Source organism: Lithobates pipiens, unplaced genomic scaffold (assembly GCF_037356315.1).
Source record: "Lithobates pipiens isolate NorthernLeopardFrog02 unplaced genomic scaffold, aLitPip1_a1.2 Scaffold_18, whole genome shotgun sequence".
NCBI lineage: Eukaryota > Metazoa > Chordata > Amphibia > Anura > Ranidae > Lithobates > Lithobates pipiens.
Window position 1 is genome coordinate 352,388,851 of NW_027507758.1, and position 19,845 is coordinate 352,408,695.

The following is a 19,845-nucleotide window of genomic DNA, read 5'->3' on the forward strand; positions in this document are numbered from 1 at the left end:
ATAATATATTTCTGATTAATAATAAATATACTAAAATCAGTGTTCCCAGCCAAAATAATTCCATGCTAGAAATCCTAACTTATGATATCTACAATGCGGTTAATGAACATTCATACAAGACAAAATATATTTTTTAAGAATGTCCTTTCATTAGGCTGTAATGTGTTATATTGAAGCTCTTTAATTTTGTTGTAGAATCTGAGAAAGTTTAGGAGTCCTATGAACCCATAGCACTTCCACCACTGTTTTTTTATGTATGTTTAAGCCTCTATTCTGTGCTTTCTTCATACCAGAAAATTAGAATGTGCTATAACTTGCTTCTCTCTCGCAGTAAAAAGACAAAAAAAATATAACTTACAACTATTGTGTTTTTCAGCAACTGAAAATAGTTGGCCTTTACCAGTACCTGATCCAAGATGTGGGAATTACAATATTAGTAACCCTAACGAGTATGTTTTTTTGCATGTACAAATAAGATCATCATGTTTCTTTGCTAATTTATTAAAATCAAGTATCATATACAATAGGTATCATATGACAATCTGTTGGTCAATTGGGAAAAAAAATATCCTACATACTTCGAAGTACATTTTCGAAGAAGACATATTAAAGTAAAGGTAAAGGCTAATAAAAGTCTGCTTAAAAATGTTTCCTTCCATGTCCTCATACCTCCTCAGATTCACACCATGTATGATGATTCGTATCATGTATGGATAGGCTGAATAAACTCAAATTGATCAATTAGCTTGGATATAACCACAGCTTTTACAGATGATCACGATTATCGCTCTCTTTTATAAACAGTAGATAGGAGGAAGGGGAGGAAACATTTTTCTTTTCAAATATTTTTATTGGTAACAATAAGTTAACAGTTGCTGACAATTCAGTTTAACGTTGAACAAGTACAATTAACAGAGTACATTTCAATGGAACAATATGATGAGAGCATGCTGAAGGGGAAGATACAGAGTTTCAATAAGCTAACATAGATTGTATAATCCAACAGGAGCAACAATTGTTATAGCAGGTGGGAGGGAGGGCCCTTCAATGCAAGAAGGTTAGCTAATGAATGGTGTTACTCTGTGTCAAGGTGATCACGGTACCAACTGAACAATTTGTACTAACAAATTACATTACCATTGATGAACATTGAGCAAGGAGGGGGGCACTTGAAAGGAGGGGAGGTTGTCAAGAAGAAAGGAGGTTGAAAAGAAAGGAGGTGGTCAGGGAGCCCGTATGGGCCGGGCCATGCAGTGTGATTGCTGCCAGAGATCAGGGGGGAATTAAGGTTCTAAGAGGTGCCTATCAAAGTCAGGGGGTAGGAAATGATCTATCCATGGATGAGGGATCTGGTCTAAAATTGTTGCTTCAATTTTTCCATGTATCTTAGCTTGGGTAACCCTATTTATCACTTCAGCTGTAGAGTTGGGGTCTTCCAGGCCTTTGCAATTGTTCATTTGGCTGCTTTGGTAAGTTGAAGGAGAAGGCGCAGTTGTGCTCTGGTGTAGTTCTGTGGGATATAGTTTAGTAAGGCAACAGATGGGTCAGGGTTGAGAATTTCTTGGAGCAATGTGGAGGCCATTTGAAATGTTGCCACCCAGAAGCTTTGTACAATCGGGCATGTCCACCAAATGTGTGCATGCGTGCCTCTTTCACTACAACCTCGGAAGCAATTTGGGGGATAGTTTGGCAGGAATTTGGCGATCCTAGCCGGGTATCAAGTATCAGCGCATGAGGACTTTGTGATTTGTCTCCGATGCGACAACATTTTGGGAGGAGATGTAGGTCTGGGAATGTTTTAATGCCAGTCATATACCACTCAGACCAGCCTGAAATGAGGCTGGTTCAGTTTAGGTCGGGTAGAAGAGTGGGTGACCGAGAAAAGAAAGTAGAGGTGAGTGTGGTGACATTAATTTAAAATTAACGAATTAATTAACTTCGTAACAAACTCAGTTGGGGGTCTTGGTTTACCCAAGCAGTTTGTCCCAAATTTTGAGGGAGTGTTGTGTTTGGGGTTGGTTATGGGACCGCAAGCTGAGAAGGGTAGCCACAACAAATTGGTCACTGTAATGGGGTGAAGGTTTATTGCTTCTTAGCTGACCCATATAGGTGTTTTAGTATTTGTACGATAAAGTGTGATTTGGGCCAGTTGGGCTGCATGCTAGTAATGTAAGAAATTGGGTAAACCAAGACCCCCAACTGAGTTTGTTACGAAGTAAGATAGGTCTTGTGACCCTGGGTTTTGTGGCGCTCCACATATATTTGAACACTCGGCTCTGTACGATCTGATGGAAGTAGGGAATGACTGCGACTGGTGGACTCTATATAAATATAAGAGCTTAGGCAGCAACAACATCTTAATGGTCGCAAATCGCCAAAGCCGGAAACAATCAGGGGTTGCCAGGAAGTAAGTAGAGATGACAAGTGGGTTAGCATAGGAAGATAAGAAGGCCACATTTTTAAGCAGACCTATATTGGCCAATATGTCCACTTTAAAGTGGTTCTAAAGCCGAAACATTTTTTCCTGAATGCATTCCCTACATTAAGGTAATATATGTTGTTTAGGTAGCAGTGTTGCCCCTTTAACCCCCCCCCCCCCTATACTTGCCAAAGTCCTTTCTCAATCCAGCACTGTGCCTATCTGTAGTGGCTCTGTTTTCTCTCCTCTTTCTCGCAGGATTTGCAGTCAGTCAAATCCTGTGACGAAGGGAGTGGGTGCTGGGCAGAGTTATGCTGCCTAAATTTATGGATGCCATCAGCATGACTTGGGATCAAGCCCACATGAGTTCCCCCATAGCAAGCGACTTGTTATAGGGGCACTCAGAAGGGAGGAGGAACCAGGATCGGCAGCAGGGGATCCAAGAAAAAGAGGTTTGGGGCCACACTGTGGAATTCAAATGTACAGAGCAGAACATGTTTGTTGTTTTCAAAAAATAAGGCTTTACAATCACTTTAAGGGGTTATAGGACCACCTATATCTAGGAGGCGTAAGCAAAACTATTATCATAAACTTTAAAGCAGAACTCCAGGTAAACAACTAATTACACAGTTTAAATGCATAATTACTAGTCCACAGTTTTGTTGTTTATCTGACAAAGAATTTGTATTTCTTTCATTCAGTCATTTGTGACAGTGCTTAACCAGGAAGGTGACGTACAGTACCTATTTCCTGATTCAGCAATTCAGCCTCGGAAGTTACCACATCAAGCTTGTAATTGGACAATAATCACCATCATCAACAATTAATCAGCATCACTGTCTAGAAAACAGACCCATTAGCCATTAAAGCTAAAACAGGAATGAACAGAGTAATCTTCCGAACAATACAAATCCTTTGTCAGATAAAACAGTAAATGCATGCATATTTCATATATGCATTTAGCTATTTAGACCAGTTTCATTTAATAATAGCATTACTTTTGCTGTTTGAATCTAAAAAACATGAAAACGCAAAAAAAAAAAATCATTTTTGAGAGTTAATAAAATTATCTGTGTACCATGTCTAAGTATTTCTCAGGCAATTAACCCTCTGCACACTGTTATTCAATCATACAAGGTACTACCGCTGCCCTGTAATGCAATACATGTTTAAGGTAGCCAGCTGCACCCAGGTGTTCTTCTTTCCGGCCACCTTCTATTCTATCAGAAAATAAGGAAATATCATTCTATAATTTGAATGGATGTGAGGCCCATATAGCAGAGTTAGCTGAAGGAGAGCCATCGACATGATTTGATAAATGACTTACATAACACAACAACAACATTTTCTCTATGCTCACATGCAAACAGAATACCTAAAAATAATTGTTAAAGTGTAACTCCACTTTTGTTGAGAAAAAAACATTCACCTATGGGTGATCTATGTAGATTGCAAGGATTATAACAACCTTTGTTGCAGATTCCAACCATTTTTTATTCTGAAGAAATGCCTGTGTGTTTGTCTGTGCCTCTGGGCTCAGTGGGTCTAATGGGAGTGGTTTTATAACTATCAGTCAGCTGTGGCAGCCAGAGGGCACTAATGAGGAAAGCTGCTGGACTGCATCCCTTTAGACATGTTCCTATTGGCAATATATCACCATAAATTCCATTTTTGTTGCAGGGGATGCCTGAAATCTGACTTGTATCTTAGTGCAGACTTCTGGCCAAATTGGTGAGCCAATCACACAAGCAGGACATTATGTTTATGGGGAGTGGTCAGCACACATTCTGTGTACAGAACAACTCCATGTAGCCATATAGCTTTGCATTTATAGAAAATTGCAGTGGCTGTAGATTGAAAAGGAAAGGTATTTTTTTTAATAACATTCAATTACAATATGACTTATATCACAATTGTATACACTTTATTCTTTTTTCTTTATTTGCTATTTTTCCCCCATGAAAGTGGAGTCACCCTTTAACATATGGTTTATGTGGCCATACCCTTCTATTTCATTTAGACTTCTGCACATGTTTTATTTCTAGATTTTTGTAATCTAGTAGGGTCCCATGATAGCAGATGTATTGGATTATTCTGCATACTATTTTCTTCAGACATGCTGATTTTCTGACGAATCATTGGGAAGAAAACTGTGAATTATTATTTTCTTTTTGACTGAGATTAGTTAACTTCAGGGACACTTAAGAAAAGCAAATTCAGTGGTGCGTGCATGCAAACTGCTTATTGATAAAACAAACACCATAGGGGCCTGTTAAGATGCTTACAGGATCAGCACAAAGTGGTTTAATGCAGGATCCCTCTTTTTTCTTTTTCTACCATTTCCTTTTTGTGGCACAGCAAGACATTGATTTCAGTAGTGTTTATAGTGACTGTGCAGACTCCCCTTTCCCTCTGTACTATTAAAGCATGCATAGGCTCCATAATGCTTCAAGGTAAGCTAACAGAGCAATCAGTGTATACATTACTGGCAGCACTACCTAACGGAGTGGAGTTTAATCCTTTGAGTGTTCAATTGAACCACTGGTTATTGGCTTAGTGCCAGAATCCATGTCAGTTCATTTACATTTCTAGTTTGCCCATGGAATACTCAAACAAAAATTGATCATTGAGTCTGAGCTCTAGCAATCAATGAAACAAGGTATTAAAATACTTACTGTATACTGGAATTGTGTTAGCTGTCAAAAATGTTATCTATCCATCCATTATTGAGATTTACACTGCCCTTCCAGACAATAAGCAAGGCTGGGGATATGACTTTTTTCCAGTGCAGTTTAGCAACACGGCTAGTTCTTTTTATGTCCAGACTTTGATTGGACAGCGAAGGGGCAGAAACAGACTGATTAGGTAATCTCTACTCCTGTAAATGCTGGACACCTAATTGGCTTAGGTGTTGCCTCTCCCAGAGTGCTGCTGTACCTGAAGTTACAAGTATATAACGTCAAATTCAGGAATTTATACCATATTTATAATTATTAAAAAAATAATGCATCATTTTATGCATTTTCTTAATATCTGTTTGGAGTCCAGCTTTAAGCTTTAGTTAACATCTAAAACTACATTTCTGTTCTTGAATCTTTCAATAAAGCTAAATAGCACTATTACATTTTCACTGCTTCCTTAATTCAATCAAAAATAACCTCCGTAAGCAGGTCACACTGTACTTTCTCTTTTTATTAAGAACATGTCAGAAAGTATGAATCAGACTGAGACAGAAGTACAGTTAGATCACACGTGTTTAATAATAATAAAAAAAGGTAAACAGAGTAAACGTAGTCAAAACATAGCCAGAGTTCAGGAACTGGAAAGGATAGTAAGAAACACCAAAACAGCAGGGAGCCAGAGAACAGCGTAGTAGAACAGCAAGCAGGATCTGGAGCCAGAAGGAATGTCAGCCAAGCAAATCTTTAACAGGAACACAGGAGAGAGTCTCTAGAGATGTGACCAAGGAGAAGGCAGAGATCAACTGGACTGGACGGCTTAAGTAGGCAAGACTGACGAGCAGGATATCATCGTCAGGTGAGTCACTGTGGGGAGATAGGAGCTGGCAATTAGCTGACAGCTGAGCGGCCAGCTCAGAGAAGGAAGGGCTGACCCCAGCCCTGACAGAACAGTAGACAATAGGTTTGCAGAGATTTTTGAGCCATGTAATTAAACATATAAGTTATTCCTAGAAATTCTATATTTTTCTAGTACATGCTGTAAAATCCTTAAACAATGAATGTAGCAGCAGTTCTGTGAACATTTATTGTAAAACAATAGAAAAGATAAATGCTTCACTCAAAAAGTAGTAAGAACAGCAATACCTCTTGGCATACAATAAATGAGATCACGTTACATTTGATATAAAGCAAAATTATAGTCTTCTGAACTGTTGATGACATTTGATATGCAATTAGTGTGTTCCAGGCGTTACCCAATATTTCTCTCTGTTACAGTGAGCTTATCACAAGCATATCCAAAGCTGGCCCCGTACAGACCTCCAGCACAACTGATCTCACCGCCTCTCTTGCTATCAGTCATCTTTAATGTGCTTTTAAATACAGCCATCCAGACCTGTGGCTTTGTGTTGGTGCAACAACAACCATGGTACAGCACATCCAACTTTAGGTATGTTCATATGAATTTGTTGTAATGTACCCACAGGTACTATATGGGATCTTACCTGTTACAAATTAAGAATCACTTGATTCAAATGCTTACAATATCTACAGTACATACATTAAATGGAGGTGCTAGAGAATAGGGAACCTGTGTGACATACATTATTAGTTGAAGGTTCACACCAATCAAAATTCAGGCCTTAAAATCCACCCATCCAGCACAGTCTACCTGTTTGGTACATCCAATTTTCATGCAGGTACTACCAGGGTTAGATGGCATTGCCTCTGTTGCTTATAACCTTCCCATTGTGAGCTACAATGTCTAGGAGGGAGAGCATATGAGATACAAGTTAATTAAGGAAAGGTGCAAGAAGATTTATTTCAGGTTTCACATAATAACTGGCATCGGGACTTGTTTGGACTGTCGTATTGAATTTTTTAGTTGACCTTTACCTACTAAATATAAAAGCTTGTAGGTATACCACAGTGTAGTTTTTGGAATAGTTGCAAAAAGTGAACAGAAACCTTACAGCAAGAGGATTTAACACAAAGGGGTTGATTTACTAAAACAGTAGAGTGCAAAATCTGGCGCAGCTGTGCATGGTATCCAATCAGCTTCTAACTTCAGCTTGTTCAATCGAGCTGTGACAAAAATCCTGGCAGCTGATTGGTTCCTATGCACAGCTGCACCAGATTTTGCACTCTCCAGTTTTAGTAAATCAACCCCAAAGTTCCTAATATAAGTCAAAATAGAATGAGGGATAATTTATTGATACTTTACATAGATTTAGGAATTACATTTAGCAATTCTTGAGCCCCTTCAGTACCTTGTTACTGTCAATCACCTGCTCTCGGGCAGAGCCTCAATTCTGTTCATCCTATTCTCTAATAGGCACTCTACTGTTCTCTCCCAAGTTACAAACATGTAGATTAATATCCTGCACCAAATGTACTACCCTTTATAGACACTGTCAGTCTCCAAAAAAATCATGATGCAAGTCCCCTGCAATAAAAGAGTTCTTGTCCTCTCCTCTTTGGTGGCATGTGTCTTCTACCTTCCCACTATTTTAGGCTGCAGCCTCTGTCAGTTTCCTCAGCCGTTGACACTTCCAGAAGTGTCAGAGGTCTATGTGCCATGCTGTGCACTGTGGTTTCTTCCTCTAATCCTATGCCACTGGAGAATTCAGCAGCAATGAAGGGGCAGAGGAAGGAACAACAACACAAGGTGATGTAAATAGGCATCCAGCACTCCTAGAAGAATGAAATGCCAAATGATCTTATGAAAGGTCCAGAGAAGGCACTAAAATCCTCATATGGTCCTTATTTTATACAGAACAAAAAAATGCCGGAGATGCATTTTAAAAGGGTAAGCAGATTCCCAGGCAAAATAATGATGTGTTCATACTGAACGTCTTTTTGTACTCTTCATGACCAAGAAATCTTTGATGTACGTATTACAGTATGCAATGTTTTATCCTGAAACATAATCCTCAGCAAAGCCTCTAGTGCCTCATTAAACTGCTAAATACCCTATTACACATAAGGAGTTTGCTTACAAACACCATGATGTCTTTTATTAACAAAATCAAGAACATATCTTGTGCAGACATGTTTTATTATTGGAATTGAACAAATATTTTTTTATGAGGTAGTGCTTGCACAGATGGGAACAGCACCATGCAAGAATTTTCTGAATTTCAAGACTATGAAACTACAACCTTGTGGCCAATAACAACAATCAGCTGCATAATTGTTGCATTCGTGTTCTCCAAAGGAAAACCATTCAGAAAACCAATATATACCAATTGTAAGTATATATTTCTCACTGTAACTTCAAAAGCACCTTTAAAATGTGTATACAACTGCAAGAAATTAGAATAGGAAGTATCACCCAAACATTAAATCTGAGCTTAAATAAAGGAGTTTTTTTTAAACATTTTAAGCTAGTTGCAATAAGTCAGTGGTTCTAGGAAGCTTACTGTGCACCTATAGTAGACTGCCAAACTTTGCTCAGCATTTATCCTTAAAGCGACCCTGTTGGCTGCAAACCAAAAGAAAGCAGCATTTTAGGTACGATTTTAAAGAAGGAAAGTTAAAGATAGGCCAACGGGAAGGGAATGTTTTTGTATGGCAAAATGCATTCAAAAGGCTACAGTAATAAATGACTCAAAATAGGTGCACATTACCTGACAGACAGAAAGGTGAGGTAGCATAAAGAGAAAACGAATAGGAAACTAAAAACAGAGCACCATTAATGTGTATCTAACAAATTAGAAATACATGGAGAGGAGGACAAAAAAAAAAGGAATAACACAGCTCTGAAAGTAATCTCTAGTACAGTGTCTTTATCACTTTCTTATTTGCAGATATATTTTTCTGTCTGCTGCCTATACAGCTGGGTGTGTGTCTCTTCATACTCTTTGCTGACATTGAACGCATATACACAGCATTACAAGTAAGTATCCCATTACCGTATTTTTTGGAGTGTAACACGCACTAGCTCATAACACGCACCTTAACTGTAAGAGGGAAGTTTCAGAAAAAAAAGTACATTTTAAAATAAGGTTCAGTGCTCTGCAGCCTCACCAGTGCCCATCAATTCAGCCTGATCTATGCCCATCTACAGCCTCTAATATGTCCATTATTGCAGCCTGTTTAGTGCCCATCTGCAGCCTCCACCATGCCCATGTTTGCAGCCTCTATGGCAGGGGTCTCAAACTGGCAGCCCTCAAGCTGTTGCGAAACTACAAGTCCCATGATGCATTGCAAGGCTGACAGTCACAAGCATGACTCCCACAGACAGAGCAATGATGGGACTGGTAATTCTGCAACAGCTGGAGGGCCACCAGTTTGAGACTGCTCTATGGTACATATCTGCAGGCTTGCCTTTGCGCATGATTGCAGCTGTGCCAGTGCTGGAGGGGATGAGCACAGGTCTTATCAGCATCTTGTTTGGCAGAATCAGTCAGTAATGGGGGAAAGAAAGCTGCATGGAGACCATGGGAATTTCTGGTAACAGGTTCTTTGACCTTTGTGCCATTTGCCCTCTTTAGTTACCCCAGTTCAGTTCCTCTTTAATGGTTGATGTCCACCAGGTGTTATAGCATACATTCAGGTACATTCTCCTTGCATGACAGAACCTTCCAGTTGCAGCAACCCCTGCTACTTGGAGGGGACGAGCGTCGCTGGATGACACAGATCTGCGATCTCCTGTGTATCTGGCGCTGAGTCACTCACAGTCCCGTCCGGCTTATATGATGAACAGTGCAGTGGTCCAATGCCAGGCCAGGGGGGCGGGACTGTGCGTGACAGTGCTTGATAAACAGGAGATCGCGGCTCTGTGTTATCCAGCGGTGCTCGTCTGCTCCAAGTAGCAGGGATTGGTGTATGAGACGCACACACAATTTCCCCCTGATTTTCAGGGGGGAAAAGTGCGTGTTATAGGCCAATAAATATGGTTTTTAACCACTTATAAAATTGACACAAATAAATCAAGATAACACTTAGGCATGAGCAGTGAATTTTCAGCATCATTTATATCATTTTTTTTTCATGTCATGCAATTAAAATAAATTGCCTGTATCTGCAGTGTATTATGTAGATTTGCCATCCAGCTGTCAGTTTAACTTAAAGAATTCATCAGACTTAAAATACCATATTTTACTTTTTCTTTAGGGAAATTGGTAGTAAGAGTTTGTTATTGTGCACATTTTGTATAGCATTCAGCAGATGATAGAGCAGCTGTACATTACTGCTATGGTAAAGTTTTGGCAGATTACAAGGATTACTCTTAACCCACAGGATACCCCTAAATCCAGTGCCATAAATATGTATTTTCTTGATGTTTATATCTGTGTTCAGGACAGAATTTTGCTTATACTTTTTCACATGTATTTAAGTAATCGCTTTATCTCTTTCTGTTTTAGCTTGTCTGCACCCCTTATATCTGGAGAATCGCCATATTCATATTATTGCTCATATTCTTTGTTTTATCTTACACTGTTGAGGTAAGATGGTATACAAGTAATATGTTACTTTTCAGCTTAACAGGGGTAAAAGACATAGTACTGAATTGTTTTTCCTATTAAGTATAAGGTCTAAACTTTTTCAAGGGTTTGAATAGTGTTAGCACGAGTTTTTTTGATGTGTTCCAATTTAGGAGATTCTTTCACACATTTTATGAAAAAGCCATGGAGGTAAATTAACTTTAGACCACTTCCAAAATCTGTACAGTGTGGCCTTGCACCACACAGCCATTGCATAAAAAATATGCTCTCTCCTGGGGCCAGACTGAGGGCACTCTTTTCTGTGATGTGACATGAGTAGGCAGAATCACAAAGTAGACATTGTTTTGTTGGGGTTTACTTTTCATTGTGACCACACTAAACTATGCTCCACCTGTCTAGTAGTATTATACTATTCTTTGTATATATCATATTTTGCTTCATCTGTATGGAAGTGAAAAACATTTAAATATACTACATGTACAAAAATATATATATATATATATATATATATATATATATATATATATATATATATATATATATATAAGAGAGAGATTAGATTATTTGTTTTGCATTTTGCTGCTTAAAAATAAAACTTTAAGAAATCCAATTATAATGTGGTGTAATGCTATTTTGTTTCTTCTTTTTTTTCAGGAAGCCATCATTGAAAATAGAAGACTTTGGCTGTTTTTAAAAAGAATATTTAAATATCAGTCCCATAGCAAGTACAGAGTATTATATAGAGCTCTTCAGAAAGATCCCAGCTGGCCTCCTGTAAATATCACACAATATGCCGAGTCAGAATGTGAAGAGAACAGTGGTGCAGTCTACTGTAATCCATGCTACAAGAATGATGACATGCATAGCTGATTGATGAATTGTGTGTTAAATGTAGATTTGTACATACTGTGCCTGAAATTAGGAGTTCTGTGAAGAAACCTATACTTTCCTAGAAAAAAAGTTAAAAGTTAGCTACATTTATTATGTGTCAATTTCCCTTCTGCTATGGCTTTTGACCAGGATTTGTGACATACAAGTACTAAACGCTGGAGAAAACTGCTACTATGGCTCAACTATAAAACACCATAGTTCTCAGAGGACCAGTGTGTTTTAATAACTGGGATGCCACACACTGTAAACACAGGCCCAACTGTTCTGTGACTTATCCATGCACATATTAGAGTTTTAACCACTTGACCACTGGGCACTTAAACACCCTTAATAACCAGACCAATTTTCAGCTTTCGGTGCTCTCACATTTTGAATGACAATTACTCAGTCATGCAACACTGGACCTATATGAAATTTTTGTCCTATTTGACACAAATGAAGCTTTCTTTTGATGGTATTTAATCACCGCTCGTTTTTTTATTTTTTGTGCTATAAAAGAAAATATACAGAAAATTCTGTAAAAAAATGAATTTTTCTTTGTTTCTGTTATAAAATTTAGCAGATTAATAATTTTTTCTTCATAAATTTTGACCAAAATTTATACTACTACATATCTTTGGTAAAAATAAGTACAAATTGGTGGATATTATTTGGTCTTTGTGAAAGTTATAGAGTCCACAAGCTATGGTGCCAATATCTGAAAATTGATCACACCTGAAGTACTGACGGCCTTTTTCAATTCTTGAGACCCTAACATGCTAGAAAAGTACAAATACCCCCCAAATGACCCCTTTTTGGAAAGAAGACATTCCAAGGTATTTAGTAAGAGGCATGATGAGTTTTTTGAAGTTGTAATTTTTTCCCACAATTCTTTGCAAAATCAAGATTTTTTTTACTTTTTTTTTTTCACAAAATTGTCATATTATCAGTTTATTTCTCACACACAGCATATGCATACCACAAATTACACCCCAAAACACATTCTGCTATTACTCCCGAGTACGGCGATACCACATGTGTGAGACTTTTACACAGTGTGACCACATACAGAGGCCCAACATGCAGGGAGCGCCATCAGGCGTTCTGGAGCACCCAGGACAATTCTGACATTTCTCTCCTACATGTAAAAATCATCATTTATTTGCTAGAAAATTACATAGAATCCCAAAACATTATAAATGTTTTTTTAGCAAACACCCTGGAGAATACAATGTTGGTCGTTGCAACTTTTTATCTCGCACGGTATTTGCGCAGAAATTTTTTGAATGCTTTTTTTTTTAAAAAAAAAACAGTTTTGTGCTTAAAAAAAAAAAAACACAGTAAAGTTAACCCAATTTTTGCATAATGTGAAATATGAAGTTACGCTGAGTAAATAGATACCTAACATGTCACTCTTCAAAATTGCACACGCTGGTGGAATGGCGCCAAACGTCGCTACTTAAAAATCCCCATAGGCGACGATTTAATTTTTTTTTACTGGTTATATGTTTTGAGTTACAGAGGAGGTCTAGGGCTAGAATTATTGCTCTCACTCTAACGTTCACAGCGATACCTAACATGTGTGGCTTGAACACCGTTTTCATATGTGGGCGGGACTTACATATGTGTTTGCTTCTGCATGTGAGCACATGGGGACAGGGGCACTTTAAAAAAAAAAATATATATATTGTTCATTTTACTTTATTTATTTTAGTTTGACATTTTTTCCCCAAAAATTAATTTTTTGATCACTTTTATTCCTATTACAAGAAATGTAAACATCCCTTGTAATAGGAATATGGCATGACAGGTCCTCTTTACAGTGAGATATGGGGTCAATAAGACCCCACATCTCACCTCTAGGCTGGGAAGCCTGAAAAAAAAAAAAAAAAGATTCTGGCTTTGATCGTATTGGCGAGTCAGTAGAAGCACCGGAGGGCGGCGGGAGGAGGGGGGGAATGTCTATGGTTGGGTATTGCAGGGTATCACCGACTATGGCTGGGTATGGCTGGGTATCTCTGAGTATGGCTGGGTATCTCCGAGTATGGCTAGGTATCTCAGAGTATGGCGTAACAGAGCATTGTGTTGCAGAGCATTGCAGGGTATTGGCGGGTGTTGCAGAGCATTGCAGAGTGTTGCAGGGTATTGGCGGGTGTTTCAGAGCATTGCAGAGTGTGGCAGGGTATTGGCGGGTGTTGCAGAGCATTGCAGAGTGTTGCAGGGTATTGGCGGGTGTTGCAGAGCATTTCAGAGTGTTGCAGGGTATTGGTGGGTGTTGCAGGGTATTGGCGGGTGTTGCAGGGTATTGCAGAGTGTTGCAGGGTATTGGTGGGTGTTGCAGTGCATTGCAGAGTGTTGCAGGGTATTGGTGGGTGTTGCAGAGTGTTGCAGGGTATTGCAGAGTGTTGCAGGGTATAGCAGAGTATTGCAGAGTAATGGCAGGGAATTGAGGGGTTACATTTCGGTGAGCAGCGATGTGGGCACTGCAGATGCAGCCCACAGCGCTGCTGACACCGATCTCTTCCCCCTCCGCTGTACCGATCGGTACAGAGAGGGGGAGAGAGGAACCGGCGTCATAACATGTCATATGATGGCCTCCCAGAGTTAAACAACCGCCCTGTAGCCATCATTCGGCTATGGGCCGGTGTTGTAAAATTTCCTGCGACCTATGAAAAACCCTCACCCCGTCACTTCCGGTCCGGCTCCGTCACTGAAACAGCTGACGGCGGGCCTTTACTGCGCATGCGCCAATTCCGTGATATTAACGGTGCATGAGCAGGATGTTTATTTAAGCGGTGGATAAAAATTCTACATTCAAGTGGGCGGAGACTTGCGGGTGGGCAGTCCCGCCCACCCCACTAACATGCCCCTGAATCGCGCATGCGCGGGATCTTTGTTTATGGTCGAGAAAAATTATGGCTTCAGCTGCTATTAACAGCAATCGCGCATGCGCGGGATCTTTGTTTACTGTCGAGAAAAATTATGCACTCAAGCACATTCTTATTGGTGCTGAAAATTGATAGACTCGGGCGGGCAATGGCTTTATTATATCATCACCATATTCTGCTGATTTAATAAATACACTGCATATTGGTGCTGCCGATGATATAATAAAGCCATCTGTTTCAGTGACGGAGCCGCACCGGAAGTGAGGGGGTGAGGGTTTTTCATAGGTCGCAGGAAATTTTACAACACCGGTTGTTAAGTGGTTAAGAAAATATTTAGCTATCTCACTTTCTATAATTCAGGGAAATCTGCACCAGGGAAACAAACAACAGCATAGGGGTTCTAGATATCCCCTACCAAATAAAATAAATAAATAAATAATGTGTGTGTGTGTTGCTGTTAGAGAGATTTCCCTCACTTGTTTTGGGGACAACAATTTTACTAAACAGGAATTGAAGGAATCTCTCCAACTGAGCCTTGGACAACAGTAAAACCTGCCAAGAGTTTTCATCCTTCCCCACACTATCCAAAACATAAAAAAAAAAGGTTTAGCTTATAGATATAGTTTAAATTGTTAATGTTTTTTTGATTAAGCAGATAACCAATTTACAGGACTGTATACCTTTTATTTTCAATATTTTGCAAACAGATATTTCTTATTTATTAGCACATGCAGTTTTACACTTTAATAGGGATTGTTTGGCTTATTTTGTGTCTGTGTGTGAATTTAGTGTATATCTATATTTATATATATATATATATATATATATATATATATATATATATATATATATATATGTTTTAATAAACATTTGTACACATATGGAATGTACATATTCAACAGTGTCATTTTTTTTAATCACAGAATTCCTGCATTCTAAAAAAAGCATGGGAGGGTCTTTTTCAAAATGTTTGGTATGTAACATGGATGTATAAAATAAAAAGTAGTTTTCCCAGCAGAGGTAAGCAACGAAAAGTGGTGGGTGGCAGCAAAGCAAATAATTAACCACTTGACCTGTAGAAGGTTTTACCTCCTTAGTGACCAGATATTTTTTTGCTATTAAGCACTGTGCTAATGCAACTGGCAATTGCTTGGTCATGCAACAATGTAAAGAAATTACATTTATATAATTTTTTTTCACACAAATAGAGCTTTCTTTTGGTGGTATTTAATCACCACTGGATATTTTATTGCTTGTTTTATAAACAAAAACAATACAGAAAACTTTGAAAAAAAAAACGATTTTTTCATAGTTTCCACTATAAAATTTTGCAAACAAATAGTATTTCTTCATAAATTTAGGCTAAAATGTCGTCTACTAAATTTCTTTGGTAAGAATAACTTGAACACATCGATCACAGGATCGCGCATGTGCTCAGCGACGTGCCAGTATGTCATTGAGCATGTGGCTGCCAACCTCTCACAGTACTGCCTGCAAGTTGGCAAGTGGTTAACACTTCCCAGTTTTAATGCAGTGCAAAAAGAAGAACACACCTTCTATAATAAGTGGTGATGCATTTAAAAAATGTCCAAAACCCACCACACATCAACTACAGCACTTTACAAAAGTGCAGTCATGTGAACATGGCAAGAACAATCTAAATGGGAATCAGAAGCTTTTCAAGGATTGTAATGGACCCTTGACACTTGAACATGCAGTAATGTACAAGTGTTAATGTATGTGTTTATATATTGAGGCACATATCATTAGGCAGTCTATTAAGTTTGAATTGGCAGGCAAACATACCTCAATGTAAAAAAAAAACACACCTGCAAAATGTTGGATCACCAGGCACAAGTGTATTGCCAGCTACTGTATGTGCATTACGGTGCTGATATAATAGAATTTAGGAATTCTAAAAGAGTGGCACCCAATACAACACAGGCAGTACCCTGCATTCATGAGCATTTTACACAATGCAAGTGTGAAGCCTTACACATATGTGGGAAATATATCGTAATCAATATATATGCAATATATATTATATATATACAATATATTGTAATCATAATAACAGTGTATGGTAATATAATAAAAATAACTGAATTTAACGGTACCAGAAAAGGAACATTACATAATTTTATAAAATACAATTTATTACAAACATATTACAAGAAAAAGATATTTACAAAATAGAAGAGAGAAACTATGAGCTCTCATTGATATAACCACATAATGTATGTAAAACATATTAGATCCCTATTGCTGCTAGGTCAGGGAGGTCGAGGTTTCACTTTATGCTTCCTCAGGACCTTCATTTCTTGACTGTAAGCAGAGGGATTCTGTATGGTAGACAAAGGAGGGAAACATAATGTTTCAGCAATGGATAAAAAATGCAGCAAAACATTTAATAATATCGTCCCCATATATAATATGGAGAACAGTGTGATAAAAGTGCCACTCACATGTCAGAGGACACTCATACATGTAATATGCTATGTGCTGTCCAAGGGCGTCTGGATTAGCGATAGCCTCCCAAGATCAATCAGCCAATAAATGTAAATGCCCCCGTTTCATGAAAGGGACAGAAAGGAAAATCAGCCTACAGAAAATAAGCATAGTAATAGTAACTTCCAGTCAGTTGTAAAATTGTATTTTATAAGATTATGTAATGTTCCTTTTCTGGTACCGTTAAAGTCTGCTCAAATGGTCCTATACTCTTTAAACAGTCTATATATGAATGTGGTATCACCTTAGATTTTTTCTTTATATAAAAAAATAACATTATTTCGGTTTACAGTTTTGTAAATATCTATGTACAGGCTGGCCTTTTTGATCCTTTTTTAATGCTAATTTAAACAAATATTTGCCCTTAGAAATGATTGGTGCCCAGAGTCCATGTGATCAAGGCTCTATATACTAAGAGCAGGGGAATTTTGGATTCACACTATGATACCTACTCCTATCTTCAATGTGACATACAAGCCCCCAGTGCATCACTGGAACCCCCAAAATGCACTGTTTTTTAGAAAGCCAGCATTTGCACAGAGCTGGGAATACCCCCCTTCCACCCCACACATATCACAGTATATGGACTCAGCAACAGGCAGACTGCACTGCTTTTAGCCTGGATGGATGAATTTTAATGTGCATCTCACATCAAGAAGTTCAGTTTATCGTTGAGTCTTCAACAAAATACTGAGGTGATACATAATAGAATTCAGCCAGCACTCAGCATGATCCATAAAGTAAAAATCTTTATTGGTGACATGCAGGGCCGTCTTTAATATTGATTGGACCCTAGACAAACATTTTGCTCCCCCCCCCCCCCCCAGCTTTTCCAATCCCCAGCTTTGAGACATACAATAAATAGCAGCTAGACTCAATTGCGATTGGTTGCCAGAGGTTACAGTGTGTCATTACCGCTCGCTGTCTGGTTGCTAGAGGTTACAGCGCACATTATGGCTCGCTGATTATTTGCTAGAAGTTACATTACTTCTGTTTATTGATTGATTGTTAGAGATTACTGTACATCAATACTGCTCACTGATTGGTTGCTAAAGGTTACCACACATCATCTCCTCACTGTCTGCACACTGTGCACTGGGGAGGGAAGGGACCCATCAATAGACAGAAAACTCCTAGGAATCCCAATACTCCTGGGATCAGTGGCAATGCTGGGGAGGGGGGTGGGGGTGTGATCAGTGGCAATGCTGGGGAGTTGATGGGATCAGTGGCAGTGGTGGGGGGGGGGGGGGGGGGGGTGGGATTAGTTAGGAGGCAGTACACTGTGGCAAATTCAGAACCATGTAACTGGAAATCTTTGGAAAGTATATAGTGGGGGATTCAACACTGACCACCAATGTAATGGGGGATTTACAATGACCACCAATGCAAGGGGGGAGTTACACAAACAAACAATGTGAGGGGGGATTTGCACTGACCACCGTGTAACAGGAGATGTTATGCCACTCACCAATATAAAGAGGGATTTCTACACTGACACCAATGTAATAGGAGCATTTACTCCAACCACCAGTGTAAAGGGGAATATACATTCACCTCCATTTAAGGGGACATGTACACTGATAACCTTTGTCAAGGAGATTTGTACAGACCACCAATGTAAGGTGACACTTCTACATTGAACACCAATGTTAGGGGGATTTACACTGACCACCAATGTAAAGGGGATATACACTGATCACCAGTGTAATGAAGAATTTACACTGACAGCCAATGTAATGGGGGATTTTACATAAACAACTAGTAAAGGGGGGTTTCTACACTGGCCACCAATGTAATGGGGATTTACACTCACCACCAATTTAAAGGGAGCTTCCACGTGGACCACCAATGTAAGGGAGGATTTTTAAACTGACCACAATTGCAAGTTTCAATATTTTTTTACACTGACCACTACTACTATTTGGAACATTCACAGTAACCACAACATTCATCATCATTATTATTTTTATTTTACTTCCCCCACCCAATTCCAGAATCTTTTCTCATTGTCAAATCTTTTCTCTCTATGTCGAATACTTTCTCTCTGTCAAATCTTTTCTCTATATAATCTTGGACTAATAGAGGTAAGGTTAGGCACATTCGACTACAGGTTCAATAGACACAGATTGTTATTGTCAGAGTATGCAAATAAAAAGGGGTGCCGAACAGACTATCTGTCTAATGAAACATCTTGCTAAAGCAGGACACAGAGCCCCCAAAAGCAAATTTCAATATTGCCAGAAAACTGTGAAATACTTGGGATTCCTCCTTTCCCATGGGCAAAGACAGCTCTCACCAAACAGGGTAAAAGCCATTACTACCCTGTCTAAACCATCCACAAAAGCTGAAATGATGACTTTTCTTGGCATGATTACATATTGCAAGCAATGGATACCAGACTGTTCTCATTATGATTCCATTCTCTGGGCAGCCACCACCCAGGAACAACCAGCAATGTTACAATGGACTGATGATATGCATAAATCATATAAGACTCCAAGGAATCTTCTTGTTACATCACCAAGTCTTGGCATCCCGAACTACAACCAGTCTTTCATTTGTACTGTAGAGAGGGGGGAGCGGTAATGGCGTCAGTCCTGGCCCAGGAACATGGTAGCTCTATGAGACCAACTGCTTTTCTCTCTAGAGTGCTGCCAATGCCTGTACAGGGTATGCCAGCATGTCTGAGGGCAGTGACTGCATGTGCAATTGCAGTAGAGAGTGCTCAAACTCTTACCCTTTCACATCATACTGTCCTCCATACAACAAATCAAGTAATACATGTGCTTAGAAATGACACCACACAACACATGACTGCTCAGCGCAGTTCAGGACATGAAGCGATTCTCTCTTCTTCGTCAATTTGGAGATAAAATATTCTCTCCCAAATGCAGGCCCAATTGCTTTCTTACATGACATGACCACACATTCAGATAACAGCACACTTGAGGAACATGATTGTATGGACATAATACAGCAGGACACTACACCAAGACCTGACTTGTTAGAAACCCCCATACTTGGAGCAGAGA

At 39.0% G+C, this 19,845-nt stretch overlaps 1 protein-coding gene across 1 annotated transcript in view; it reads left to right on the top strand.

The window, feature by feature from the left end:
* Positions 1-18,060, top strand: part of LOC143988154 (putative cation-transporting ATPase 13A4) — a 112,177-nt gene extending 94,117 nt beyond the window's left edge. The window contains exons 25-30 of the mRNA XM_077487483.1: positions 377-449; positions 6,376-6,547; positions 8,193-8,347; positions 8,907-8,995; positions 10,467-10,547; positions 11,202-18,060. Of these exons, the coding sequence (XP_077343609.1) occupies positions 377-449; positions 6,376-6,547; positions 8,193-8,347; positions 8,907-8,995; positions 10,467-10,547; positions 11,202-11,417 (786 nt within the window). The 3' untranslated portion in view covers positions 11,418-18,060. The remainder of the gene's footprint in view (positions 1-376; positions 450-6,375; positions 6,548-8,192; positions 8,348-8,906; positions 8,996-10,466; positions 10,548-11,201) is intronic.
* Positions 18,061-19,845: the final 1,785 nt, after the last annotated feature.